The sequence below is a fragment of the Hyla sarda genome, chromosome 1 (genome assembly GCF_029499605.1).
Source record: "Hyla sarda isolate aHylSar1 chromosome 1, aHylSar1.hap1, whole genome shotgun sequence".
Taxonomy (NCBI): Eukaryota; Metazoa; Chordata; class Amphibia; order Anura; family Hylidae; genus Hyla; species Hyla sarda.
This window is the reverse complement of record NC_079189.1, coordinates 613,634,152-613,648,573: the sequence shown is the minus strand read 5'-3', so window position 1 is coordinate 613,648,573 and position 14,422 is coordinate 613,634,152. Positions and strand designations below refer to the sequence as shown.

Below are 14,422 nucleotides of genomic sequence, written 5' to 3'. Positions count from 1 at the left end.
GAGGCCCTGTAGCACTGGAGGCACAGGGCACAAACACGCTCTCGGCTGAGAGTGCAGATATAGATAGTGGGGGAGATTTATCAAAACCTGTCCAGAGGCAAAGTTGCCCAGTTTCCCATAGCAACCAATCAGATCGCTTCTTTCATTTTTAACAAGGCCTCTGCAAAGTGAAAGTAGTGATCTGATTGGTTGCTATGGGCAACTGGGCAACCGTTACTCTGGACAGGTTTTGATAAATCTCCCCCAGTGTGGCTAAATTGCTGGGTTTTTAACTATTAGGTTCCTTTATTATTGAAAACACATAATAAAGGTTAAGTTTTAGGGGTGGGTGCTCTACACAGGGTTTTGTACCCCCCCCCCCCCCCCCCGGAGTTGCCTCTAGGTGAGGGGTTTGGTATTGTACTCTACCTTTACAATCAGATGGCTGAATTACATTTATTTTAGTTTTTTTTGTAGGATATATTGTTTATTGTCAACGCCTCTCAGCAATTCACTTTCTTCTGTTGAACACCACTCAGGAGAATCTCATGTCAATATTGTGTGAGCAAAGTGTCTCACTTTCCCAAAGTGTATATTTTGGGGGGGGGTGTAGTCTACGTTTTTTTTTTGGTCCGGGTGAAAAACCGTATTAAACCCTATACTTTTATTTTTTAACATGGGAGTCAATGGGAACGGTATGTGCGTACGGTTCCATCTGGTTTGCACCATAAAGTTTTTGATTTTGTATAGTTTTTTTTTTTTCTTGGAGTTTCAATCAAACAAGTGAGACTTTATTCAAAATGGAGTGAAAAGTTAAAAACATATACGTTTTTTTTTCTTAAAAACCGTATAAGAGTTAAAATTTGTCCACACGTTTTGATACCGTTTAGTCCGGTTTTGAGGAATCCGTTTTTCATCAAAAAACCTGATACGGGAACTGTATTGCAAAAACGTGGTGTGAATGCAGCCTAAGGGGGAGATTTATCAAAACTTGTCCAGAGGAAACGTTGCTGAGTTGCCCATAGCAACCAATCAGATTGCTTCTTTCATTTTTGAAAAGGCCTCTGAATAATGAAAGAAGCGATCTGATTGGTTGCTATGGGCAACTTAACAACTTTTCCTCTGGACAGGTTTTGATAAATCTCCCCCATTGTCCCACAAAAGTAACATGGAGTTGCCCATAGCAACCAATCAGATCGCTACTTTCATTTTGGAGAAGGCCTCTGAAAAATGAATGAAGCGATCTGATTGGTTGCTATGGGCAACCACACCACTCTTCCTCAAACAATGTGCCTCCAGCTGCTAGAAAACTACAATTCCCAGTATGCCCGGACAGCCTTCGGCTGTCCGGGCATGCTGGGAGTTGTAGTTTTTGCAACAGCTGGAGGTAGACAGTATTGGAAATCACTTCTCCACACAGGTTTTGATAAATTCCCCACTAAGGATGCGTTCACACTGAGGAATTCATGAGGAACAATTTCGGTCAGGACATTGTTGCCTTCTGTCATTTTATCTATCAAGCGGAATTTCCACACGGAAATGAAGAGGAATGAAGGAGGAGGCTATTTAATTTACTTTTCTGAATTCGGCTTGAAAATGATGTCGGGAAATTTTTTTTTTTATACAAAGGATAGGGGGTAAGATGTCTGATCGCGGGGGGCCCATTGCTGGGACCTCCGCAATCTCCCTGCAGCACGCGCATTCTATGCGGAGCTGCGTCTCCAGTTTGGGAAACCTCCAGGACTGTTTGGGAAACCTCCGGGACTGGGGACGTGACGTCACGCCACGCCCCCTCCATTCATGTCTATGGGAGGGGGCGTGACAGTCATCACGCCGCCTCCTATAGACATGAATGGAGGGGGCGTGGCGTGACGTCACGTCCCCAGTCCCGGAAACCTGGAGGTTTCCGTAACTGGAGACGCAGCCCCGCATAGAATGCGGGTGCTGCAGCGAGATCGTGGGGGTCTCAGCAGCGGGCCTCCCGCAATCAGACATCTTATCCCCTATCCTTTGGATAGAGGATAAGATGTTTTTGGCCGGAATACCCCTTTAATTTGGAGCGGAGGATTCATGAGGAATTACTCGAGTAAATTCCTCTTGAATTACTCAGTGTGAACGCACCCTTAAAGGGGTACTCTGCGCCTAGACATCCAAAGCATAGGGGATAAGATGTCAGATGACGGGGGTCCCGCCGCTGGGGACCCCTGGGATCTACCATGCAGCACCCACCTTTAGCGGCTTCCGAAATCGCTGGAGGTCCATCTCGACCACGAGGACGGAGCATAGTGATGTCATGGCTCCGCCCCCATGTGACGTCATGCCCCACCCCCTCAATGCAAGTCTATTGGAAGGGCGTGACAGCTGTCATGCCCCCTCCCATAGGCTTGCATTGAGGGGGTGGAGCGTGACGTCACACGGGGGCGGAGCCATGACGTCACTATGCTCCGTCCCCGTGATCACCAGTAATCAGACCCGGAGCGAACACGCTGCAGGGACTGATTCTACCGGGGTGCGGTGTGGAAGATCACAGGACCCCCGCGATCAGGCATCTTATCCCCTATCCTTTGGATAGGGGATAAGATGTCTTAGCGCCGGAGTACCCCTTTAAGGGGGAGATTTATCAAAATCTGTCAAGAGGAAAAGTTGCCCAGTTGCCCATAGCAACCAATCAGATGGCTTCTTTCATTTTTAACAAGGCCTCTGCAAAAATGAGAGAAGCGATCTGATTGGTTGCTATGGGCAACGCAGCAACTTTTCCTCTGGACAGGTTTTGATAAATCTCCCCCTATAATGTTTCTCTTTGTATGTACATTTGTCGTTCTAGGCAATTCCCGACAGCGAGGACAGGCTGGTAAACATGGGATGGTGTAGGTGTCACAATTGCAACTTGATGCCATCGGTAGAAGAAAGCATTTGTTGTTGTGAGTTCCAAAATATTATCCAGTTCAAACAACAACATGAATGTGTTGTATTTCATCCTGAAGTATCAAGATTGGTTCTAGATGGCCGACTCCTAAGACACCATATAGACATGGCGAACCTGGTCCCTTATAAAGACATGCAGAAAAATCCAAATGTGTAAGTATTGGTTTAAAGAATTGATGCTGAACAGATAATGTGCCGTACATACTAACCCTTAGTCAACAAAGACTACCGTATATACTCGAGTATAAGCCGACCCGAGTATAAGCCGAGACCCCTAATTTCAACCCAAAATCCCAGGAAAAGTTATTGACTCGAGTATAAGCCAAGGGTGGGAAATACATCATCCCCCCCTGTCATCATCCAGACCCCCGTCATTAACATCCTCATCATCATCACCGCCTGTCATCATCCAGACCCTCATCATCATCACCTGTCATCATCCCCTTGTCATCATCCCACACCCCCCCCTTCATCATCCCCTTGTCATCATCCCCACCCCCCTTCATCATCCCCTTGTCATCATCCCCACCCCCCATCATCATCCCACACACCCCCCTTCATCATCCCCACCCCCCTTCATCATCCCCTTGTAATCATCCCACACCCCGCCTTCATCATCCCCTTGTCATCATCCCACACCCCCCGTTCATCATCCTCTTGTCATCATCCCACACCCCCCCCTTCATCATCCCACACACCCCCCTTCATCATCCCACACCCCCCCTTCATCATCCTCTTGTCATCATCCGCCCGCAGTGGTCTTCAACCTGCGGACCTCCAGAGGTTTCAAAACTACAACTCCCAGCAAGCCCGGGCAGCCGATGGCTGCCCGGGCTTGCTGGGAGTTGTAGTTTTGAAATCTCTGGAGGTCCGCAGGTTGAAGACCACTGCGGGTGGAGAGTTCTCTCGAGTATAAGCCGAGGGGGGTGTTTTCAGCACGAAAAATCGTGCTGAAAAACTCGGCTTATACTCGAGTATATACGGTAAGTATGGAGCCACTTTGAAACCCAATAACCTCTAGCTGATTTGCTAAGGCTCGGTTCACATATGTCCGCCATATTTTGTCTCTGGCGTGCACCGGAGGTAAAATGATGCTAGAACTGAGGCCATTCATTTGAATGGGAGGGTTCACAATCCTCCAGTATCTCAATTTTGACACAAGATGGTTTGCAGCTTCCTGCGTTTCCCTGTCCGTTCCCCCGAAATAATGGACGTCGGATGCCATACAACTGATAGCAAGTTGTCATCAGTTGTGGCATCAGTGGTGTTAAGATTAAAGGGGTACTCCAGTGGAAAATAAAATATCATTTTAATCAACTGTTGCCAGATTTGTAAATTACTTCTATTAAAACATCTTAATCCTTCCAGTACTTATCAGCTGCTGAATACTACAGAGGAAGTGCTTTTCTTTTTTAATTTCTTTTCTGTCCGACCACAGTGCTCTCTGCTGACACCTCTGTCCATGTCAGGAACTGTCCAGAGTAGGAGCAAATCCCCATAGCAAACCTCTCCTGCTCTGGACACTTCCTGACATGGACAGAGGTGGCAGCACTGTGAGAGCACTGTGGTCAGACAGAAAATAAATTCAAAAAGAAAAGAACTTACTGTGGAGCTTACAGCAGCTGATAAGTACTGGAAGGATTAAGGATTTTTATATAGAAGTAAATTACAAATCTGTATAACTTCCTGGCACCAGTTGAGGCACCCTTTAAGGCTGAGTTCACTTATGCCGGACATATAGCTGCTACAGAAATGATGAGTCCAGTTTTATGCAGTTTGATCACCCTCGGTATGCAAGTCCTTGGATAACACCAAGGCTCAATGTGCTATTTTTGGGTGATTATTTTGGCTGGTGTGGTTGGTGTAAACTGTGTCCCTTTCCAAAGTTTTTGGTTGTGACAATTGTTTTAAGGAAATCTGTCACCAATGTGACCTGTACTAACCTGTCGGTACCGACAAGTAGTGCGGGTGACAATGATGACAACGGTACTCACCTTGTCCCGTTCCGTGACGGGGATCTCCGGTAATCTTCTCCGTTAAAGGGGTATTCCAGGCAAAAACTTTTTTTTATATATCAACTGGCTCCGGAAAGTTAAACAGATTTTTAAATTACTTCTATTAAAAAATCTTAATCCTTCCAATAGTTATTAGCTTCTGAAGTTGAGTTACTGTTTTCTGTCTAACTGCTTTCTGATGACTCACGTCCCGGGAGCTGTCCAGCTCCTATGGGGATATTCTCCCATCATGCACAGCTCCCGGGACGTGACATCATCATTGAGCAGTTAGACAGAAAACTTCAGAAGCTAATAACTATTGGAAGGATTAAGATTTTTTAATAGAAGTAATTTACAAATCTGTTTAACTTTCCGGAGCCAGTTGATATATAAAAAAAGTTTTAGCCTGGAAATACCCTTTTAAGCTTCAGCTCCGGGCCCGGCATGGGGCATGGGCGGAGCTTAGTGACATCACGGCTTCTGTTCTCTAGCAGCGGGACCCAGCAGAGAACAGCAGCGGTGACCTCATTAAGCTCTGCCCATGCCTTAAGCCACTGCTACTCTCTGCTGGGTCCTGGGAACAGCAGCGGTGACGTCAGTAAGCTCTGCCTGTGCACCAAGCAGGGTGGCCGGAGCTGGAGCTAACGGAGGAGATGAGTACTGTTCTCATCAGTGTCACCTGCAATACCCGTTGGTACCGACAGATTAGTGCATGTGACACTAGTGACAAATTTCCTTAAAATATTTTATTTTTTATTTTTATTTTTTTCATAATTGTAATGTACCTAATTTAGCATGTGTGTAACTGACATGGGCATCTCATTGGCCCTCATTTACTATTGCAAACCCGACATGTTTTGTCGGGTTGAGCGCCAGATTCTGTCACATTGCGCCAGAAATTCTGTCTGCACCAGAATTTGCACCAGAATTGAAAAATCCTTGACCAACTCTCCATTTTGCTAAGAAAACTGGAAAAGGGGGCGTGCTCGCTGAAAATGGGCGTGGTCTCCAAAAAGGGGCGTGTCCCCGAGATTTTCACAAAAAGCCAACATATTTACTAAGGTTTCCACATAAAATATGGTGGATTTGAGCTGAGGAAAACCCCACAGATCAGAGCGTGTAAAAAAAAAGGCAAAATGTAGGAAAAGTGGAAAATGTAGGGAAACCTTAGTAAATACCGTGGAAAATAAATTGTAGGGAATTAAAACCCACAAAGAAACCTACACAACACTCTTAGTAAATAAGGGCCATTGGGGGATATTTATCAAAGGATTTAGACTGTTTTGTCCCATCTAAATTTGTCGCACAGAAAGTCGCAGTCTAAATATGTGCGACTTTTCTGTGACTTTTGCTCTAGAAGATTTTTAGGACATGATGCATTCTAGTTTATTTTAGAACGAAAAATGCATTGGGGCTGAATTTATCAAACGCGACTTTTCAGCGTTGCATCGGCTAAAAGTACGCTGAAATGTCAGACCATGCTGGAGCAGGTTTAAAGGGGTACTCCGCCCATGGCATCTTATCCCCTATCCAAAGGATAGGGGATAAGATTAGAGATGAGCGAACTTACAGTAAATTCGATTCGTCACGAACTTCTCGGCTCGGCAGTTGATGACTTATCCTGCATAAATTAGTTCAGCCTTCAGGTGCTCCGGTGGGCTGGAAAAGGTGGATACAGTCCTAGGAAAGAGTCTTCAGCCACGGGAGCACCTGAAGGCTGAACAAATTTACGCAGGAAAAGTAATCAACTGCCGAGCCGAGAAGTTCGTGACGAATCGAATTTACTGTAAGTTCGCTCATCTCTAGATAAGATGTTAGATCGCTATGGTCCCGCTGCTGGGGACCCCGGGGATCGCCGCTGCCGCACCCCGCCATCATTACTGCACAGAGCGAGATCGCTCTGTGGGTAATGACGGGCTATACAGGGGCCGTAGCATCGTTATGTCATGGCTCCGCCCCTCATGACATCATGGCCCGTCCCCTTAATGCAAGTCTATGGCAGGGGGCGTGATGACCGCCACGCCCCCTCCCATAGACTTGTATTGACGGGGAATGGCCGTGACATCACGAGGGGCGGAGCCGTGACGTAACGATGCTCCGTCCCCTGTATCACCCCTCATTACGTGCAGAGCGATCTCGCTCTGTGCAGTAATGATAGCGGGGTGCTGCAGCAGCGATCCCGGGGCTCCCCAGCAGCGGGACCCCTGCGATCTGACATCTTATCCCCTATCCTTTGGATAGGGGATAAGATGTCTAGGGGCGGAGTACCCCTTTAAATACAGTCTAAAGCATAGATCCTGAAGTCTGTGCACAGAATTTATCAAGAGCTGTGCGCCATTTGATAAATTTGGCGCACAATACACCGGCCTAACCCTCTGTAGTTTGGTCTATATTGATGTGGGACATAGACAGGTTTGATAAATATCCCCCATTATGTCCAATTTGACTTATGCACCAGTAAGGTCTTATTTCGTTTCAATCCTTGTGTCCAGCCTAAAATGCCAGTGTCAGTTGCACATCCATTTTTTTTTTCCTTGGTAAAAATGTCTAAATAATCCATCGCTTACTGTGTCATCCTAAATGTGTGTGTAAATGACTTCTCTTCACACACATTTTTCAACTTGTTAGCTACATTAGAAAACTACTACAGTCATGGCCGTAAATGTTGGTACCCCTAAAATCTTTCTTGAAAATGAAGTATTTCTCACAGGAAAGGATTGCAGTAACACATGTTTTGCTATACACATGTTTATTCCCTTTGTGTGTATTGGGACTGAACCAAAAAAGGAGGAAAAAAAGCAAATTGGACATAATGTCACCAAACTCCAAAAATGGTCTGGACAAAATTATTGGCACCCTTTCAAAATTGTGGAAAAATAAAATTTTCAAGCATGTGATGCTCCTTTATACTCACCTGGGGCAACTAACAGGTGTAGGCAATATAAAAATCACACCTGAAATCAGATGAAAAGGAGAGAAGTTCACTTAGTCTTTGCATTGTGTGTCTGTGTGGGCCACACTAAGCATGGGCAACAGAAAGAGGAGAAGAGAACTGTCTGAGGACTTGAGAACCAAAATTGTGGAAAAATATCAACAATCTCCAGGTTACAAGTCCATCTCCAGAGATCTAGATTTGCCTTTGTCCACAGTGCGCAACATTTTCAAGAAGTTTACAACCCATGGCACTGTAGCTAATCTCCCTGGGCCTGGACGGAATAGAAAAATTGATGAAAGGGGTCAATGCAGGATAGTCCGGATGGTGGATAAGCAGCCCCAAACAAGTTCCAAAGATATTCAAGTTGTCCTGCAGGCTCAGGGAGCATCAGTGTCAGCGCGAACTGTCGACATTTAAATGAAATGAAACGCTATGGAGGAGACCCAGGAGGACCCCACTATGGAGGAGACCCAGGAGGACCCCACTATGGAGGAGACCCAGGAGGACCCCACTATGGAGGAGACCCAGGAGGACCCCACTATGGAGGAGACCCAGGAGGACCCCACTATGGAGGAGACCCAGGAGGACCCCACTATGGAGGAGACCCAGGAGGACCCCACTATGGAGGAGACCCAGGAGGACCCCACTATGGAGGAGACCCAGGAGGACCCCACTATGGAGGAGACCCAGGAGGACCCCAGTATGGAGGAGACCCAGGAGGACCCCACTATGGAGGAGACCCAGGAGGACCCCACTGCTGACACAGAGACATAAAAAAGCAAGACTACATTTTAACAAAATGAACTTGAGTAACCAAAATCCTTCTGGGAAAACATCTTGTGGACAGATGAGACCAAGATAGAGCTTTTTGGTAAAGCGCATCATTCTACTGTTTACCGAAAACAGAATGAGGCCTACAAAGAAAAGAACACAGTACCTACAGTGAAATATGGTGGAGGTCAGTGATGTTTTGGGTTGTTTTGCTGCCTCTGGCACTGGGGGCCTTGAATGTGTACAAGACATCATGAAATCTGAGGATTACCAATGGATTTTGGGTCGCACTGTACAGCCCAGTGTCAGAAAGCTGGGTTTGTGTCCGAGATCTTGGTCTTCCAGCAGGACAATGACCCCAAACATACGTCAAAAAGCCCCAGAAATGGATGGAAACAAAGCGCTGGAGAGTTCTGAAGTGTCAGCAATGAGTCCAGATCTAAATCCCATTGATCACCTGTGGAGAGATCTTAAAATTGCTGTTGGGAAAAGGCGCCTTCCAATAAGAGACCTAGAGCAGTTTGTAAAGGAAGAGTCCAACATTCCGGCTGAGAGGTGTAAGAAGCTTATTAATGGTTATAGGAAGCCACTGATTTCAGTTATTTATTCCAAAGGGTGTGCAACCAAATATTAAGTTAAGGGTGCCAATAATTTTGTCCAGACCATTTTTGGAGTTTGGTGACATTATGTCCAATTTGCTTTTTTTCCTCCTTTTTTGGTTTAGTTCCAATACACACAAAGGGAATAAACATGTGTATAGCAAAACCTGTGTTACTGCAATCCTTTCCTGTGAGAAATACTTCATTTTCTTGAAAAATTTCAGGGGGGGGGGGGGGCAACATTTACGGCCATGACTGGATATCCATAGCATTGGAAAACACCACAACAACCATTACACACTCTATGGGGGGGGGGGGGGGGGGGGGGAGATTTATCAAAACCCGTCCAGAGAAAAAGTTGCCCAGTTGCCCATAGCAACCAATCTGATCCCTTCTTTCATTTTCCCCAAGGCCTCTGCAAAATGAAAGAAGCGATCTGATTGGTTGCTATGGGCAACTGGGAAACGTTTCCTCTGGACGGGTTTTGAGCAATCTCCCTCTATGTTGTTTTGGGGTCTAATGTATGTCTATAAAATATAGGGGTTTGTTTCCACATGGGGGTTTGTTTTTACATTTTTATAATAATTTAGCTTTTGTTGTTTCAGGCACCTCCGTTGGCATGCTTACCGGTCTTTTTCCGCCCTAATCAATGGCCATTTAGGCAAGGGGAACCGCGTTCCCATTCCGTCGTGTGTCGGCAATGCCATTCGCCGACAGTTTCCTGATCCAAATGGGAAATACACCGGCTTCAATTGGATTTGGGATTATAATTCACTTCAAACACCAAGAGGTCAGAATTTCTGAACGTGTTTTATTTGTTTGTCAATGAAACAAGATTGCATTTACTTTACCCAAATATTGTTTGACACGTTGCCCTAAGGCAGTATTTCCCAACCAAGGTGCCTCCAGCTGTGGCCAAACTACAACTCCCGGCATGCCCGGACAGCCGAAGGCTGTCCGGGCATGCTGGGAGTTGTAGTTTGGCCACAGCTGGAGGCACCCTGGCTGGGAAACACTGCCCTAAGGCATTGTTTGTTATTTTGTCGACACAAATGTACTTAAGTTACTAAATGCTGGCCTAGGAAAGGCAATTTTTGGGTTTGGTGGCTGACAAATGACAATGGAAATTGTGTGACAATAAATACCAATCTTTTAAATGTATTTGTCTTTTACATTATCAAACAAACCTCATTCAATGGGCGCTGTCAGATATCAAAACTTTGGATATGTTGTAAAGCATGTATAACCAATAGGTTTTGCAATTGCTTTCATTTAGAAAATGTTAAAGGGGTTCTCCACCATAAGGTGATTTTAGTACGTACCTGGCAGGCAGTAATGGACATGATTAGGAAGGATCTGCGCTTGTCTTGGGGCTACATGGCTATGTTGTGCGATTACCATAACACTGTGGCAAGCCTTTTGTGAACTGGTATTTCCTGTTTGAGTTTTCTTCTTTTGCCTACAAATCCCATAATTCCAGTTTCCTCCCTCCCACACATCAGCCACCCCACCCATTGAAACATAAAGGAGCTGCTGTGATAGATGTATGTGTGTATATATACATTTTATATACTGTAAATGTAAAATGCCCATTTAGGATGAAGACTCCACATTTCTGTTACTTGTCCACTCCTCCCCCATCTGCTCTCTCCTATCTTATCTCCTCCACCGTCGTGTAGAGGAAGTTGAGAGCCACAAGGACAAGGCACATCCCCCATGCTATTTGCTCACTCCCTATATGCTAGAACATCCCACTAGTGAGGGTGGGAACTTACGCTAATTACAGAGGTAATAAAGCCAAGTGAAGGACTGAATAAAGGAGGAGAAGCATTTGAAACCGACAATGGCTCTGTTTGATTTACTTCGCTATACTTCGGTATATACATTCTGTATACGGATTTGGCCGGGAGTAAGATAGCTGCAAGAGCACTGATAAAAAGCCACATCACGGCATCCATTCAAAAGACCTTTGGTTTTCAATCAGGGTGCCTACAGCTGTTGCATTAGTTGAAGATTGATCCCTCCACCCATTGAAGCAGACAGGCTCCCTGTCATCAGCTGACTAGTGAGTCAGGTCTCGGCCGCATTGCAACCTGGGAAAAATCTGAGACAGCAGTCATTTTGTATGCTGGTAAAAATAAATATTGGTGTGAAAATCACAGAAGAATTGTGAGAAAACCGTCACACACAGGTACAAACACTATATTATGAACTACACTAACTGTACAGCCCTTGTAGCATAGTGGAAAAAAAAATTCCTGGAATACCCCTAATTCAGGGTGAAAAAGCCAGTCATGCTTGGACACATACCAGTCTGCCGTGTCCAGCGGCCATTGCCTACGTCATGGACCCATCCTCTGATTGACAGCAGGTCCAGCGCTGGGAGCAAGCGCGCGCACGGACCTCAGTGAGCCTCTGAGCAGGATGGGGAAGGCTCGCGGTGCATCAGCATCACCCCACGTCCTGAGCATCCACCGCATTGTAGTATGTTTATATATGTTTAGGGGGAGGGGGGCTGCCGACTGCCGATGCCCGGACACTGCCACCAAACACCGCCGCCCGGGTGAGTCCTTAACAGTATTGCGGATGTGCGGGGCTAAATCTCCTGGCCAGGCTGACCAGGCAGAGGACACCCCCGCAGGAGCGGCCGACCCCCGGACAACGCTGCTGCTGAGAGCCTGGAGGAGCAGGGCGGGCCTAGTGGGCGGAGGTTTAGGGTACAGTAAACTGTCTGGAACTACAACTCCCAGCATGCCCTGACAGTGTGGAAACGCTGGGAATTGTAGTTTTTCTAATGCTAGGGGAGATGTGAGCAGACAGCATACTGAGGTAGGGGGCGGAGACCTGCACAGTGAGGCCACGCCCCCTCCCTTGGAGAGGAATTCAGACTAGTGAGCTACAATAAAAGTGTTATAAAAAAAAAATAAATGAAAGGTGATAGACACATAAAAATAAGATGTACATGGTCAGGATTAGGTACTGAGTGATATATATAAAAAAAAAAAAAAAAAAATAACTATTTGAACACAGCACATGGATACGTAAAAAACTACCCTGTACAGTGATCCCTCAACTTAAAATGGCTTCAACATACAATAGTTTCATCTTACAATGCTCTTTTCTGGACCATTGTAACTTGAAACCAGACTCAATATACAATGCTACAGACAGTCCAGATCTGTGAAACGTGTCAATCACTGGAAGAACTGACCAATCAGAATGGGCATTCACTGGTAAAACCCCTGTATTACTGAAGTGTATGCACTGACTGGTGTCTGGTAGCGCCCCCTACAGTGCAGGGAGGTATTACATGTTCTGTACTACTCTTTACCTGTATTACTGAAGTGTATGCACTGACTGGTGTCTGGTAGCACCCCCTACAGTACCGGGAGGTATTACATGTTCTGTACTCTTTACCTTTATTACTGAAGTGCATGCACTGACTGGTGTCTGGTAGCACCCCCTACAGTAAAGGGAGGTATTACATGTTCTGTACTCTTTACCTTTATTACTGAAGTGTATGCACTGACTGGTGTCTGGTAGCACCCCCTACAGTAAAGGGAGGTATTACATGTTCTGTACTCTTTACCTTTATTACTGAAGTGTATGCACTGACTGGTGTCTGGTAGCACCCCCTACAGTACAGGGAGGTATTACATGTTCTGTACTCTTTACCTTTATTACTGAAGTGCATGCACTGACTGGTGTCTGGTAGCGCCCCCTACAGTACAGGGAGGCATTACATGTTCTGTACTCTTTACCTGAACCAGGGTTACCTGCTCCTTTGGACACCAGGTTAGGACGGCTCCATTTTACATTTTTAGGACATTGTGTGTTCTGTACAGGACCCTGAAGAAGCTCCTGTCCTCTACATAGACCAGCATTTCCCAACCAGAGTGCCTCCAGCTGTTGCAAAACTACAACTCCCAGCATGCCCGGACAGCCTTCGGCTGTCCGGGCATGCTGGGAGTTGTAGTTTTGCAACAGCTGGAGGCACCCTGGTTGGGAAACGCTGAAATAGACAGTGATTACAGCTCCCAGCAGATCTTTCTTACTTTTATATGTAAGGATTTGCTTTATCTATATTATTTATCTACTTATTTATCTTTAATCCTCACTTTTTCCTATTTTTGGATGACATTTTGGTGGCTTCAGAACCAATTACCAGGTTTCCATAGAGTTATTGTCTCAACATTCAATAGCCCCAACATACATTGGTCTCAACATACAATGGTCGTCCTGGAACCAATTAATATTGTAACTTGAGGGACCACTGTATAATTTTTTTTATATTTCACCAATTTTCCCGAACATTTCTTCAATGTGGGACATGGCACCATAGACGACAATTTTTTTAGACAAGATTCAAAAACAATAAACTTAGGGTCATGTACCGCATTGGGGCTGAGTGAGTCTAAATCTTCAAAATTATCCAAATTCGGCTGCTCGTCCTCTGTGGTGAAGCCGATCGACTCATCGGATTTGTCTGCACAGTTGCTGGGATCTTGTTATGAGGAAATTGAACTCATGTTCAGGTGGAAATTTTCTGAGTTTTCTTCCATATCTCCTGGAGGCAATTCCTGTATCCAAGGTATTCAAAACTACAACTCCCAGCCTTCGGCTGTCCGGGCATGCTGGGAGTTGTAGTTTTGAAACTGCTGGAGGCACCCTGGTTGGGAAAAACTGGTCTAGAACTATAAAAGTGTAACAAAAAACAAAAAAAAGTAAAAAAAAAGTTTTAATAAAAGTGAATAAGCCCCTCTCCTTTGGGTAGGGGATAAGATGTCTAGGGGTGGAGTACCCCTTTAACCCCTTAAGGACCGGGGTTTTTTCCGTTTTTGCATTTTCGTTTTTTGCTCCTTGCCTTTAAAAAATCATAACTCTTTCAAATTTACACCTAAAAATCCATATGATGGCTTATTTTTTGCGCCACCAATTCTACTTTGTAATGACGTCAGTCATTTTGCCCAAAAATCTACGGTGAAGCGGGAAAAAAAATCATTGTGCGACAAAATTTTAAAAAAAACGCTGTTTTGTAACTTTTGGGGGCTTACGTTTCTACGTAGTACATTTTTCGGTAAAAATGACACCTGATATTTATTCTGTAGGTCCATACAATTAAAATGATCCCCTACTTATATAGGTTTGATTTTGTCGGACTTCTGGAAAAAATCATAACTACATGCAGGAAAATTAATACGTTTAAAATTGTCATCTTC

General features: G+C 45.2%; 2 protein-coding genes across 2 annotated transcripts in view; both read left to right on the top strand.

Annotated features, from left to right (window-relative positions):
* Positions 1-10,090, top strand: part of LOC130298262 (uncharacterized) — a 28,555-nt gene extending 18,465 nt beyond the window's left edge. Inside the window, exons 8-9 of the mRNA XM_056551197.1 lie at positions 2,804-3,057; positions 9,809-10,090. Coding sequence (XP_056407172.1) covers positions 2,804-3,057; positions 9,809-10,007 — 453 coding nt within the window. The 3' untranslated portion in view covers positions 10,008-10,090. The remainder of the gene's footprint in view (positions 1-2,803; positions 3,058-9,808) is intronic.
* LOC130297668 (gastrula zinc finger protein XlCGF26.1-like) overlaps positions 1-14,422 on the top strand; it is a 106,714-nt gene that overhangs the window by 56,599 nt on the left and 35,693 nt on the right. The window lies entirely within an intron of this gene.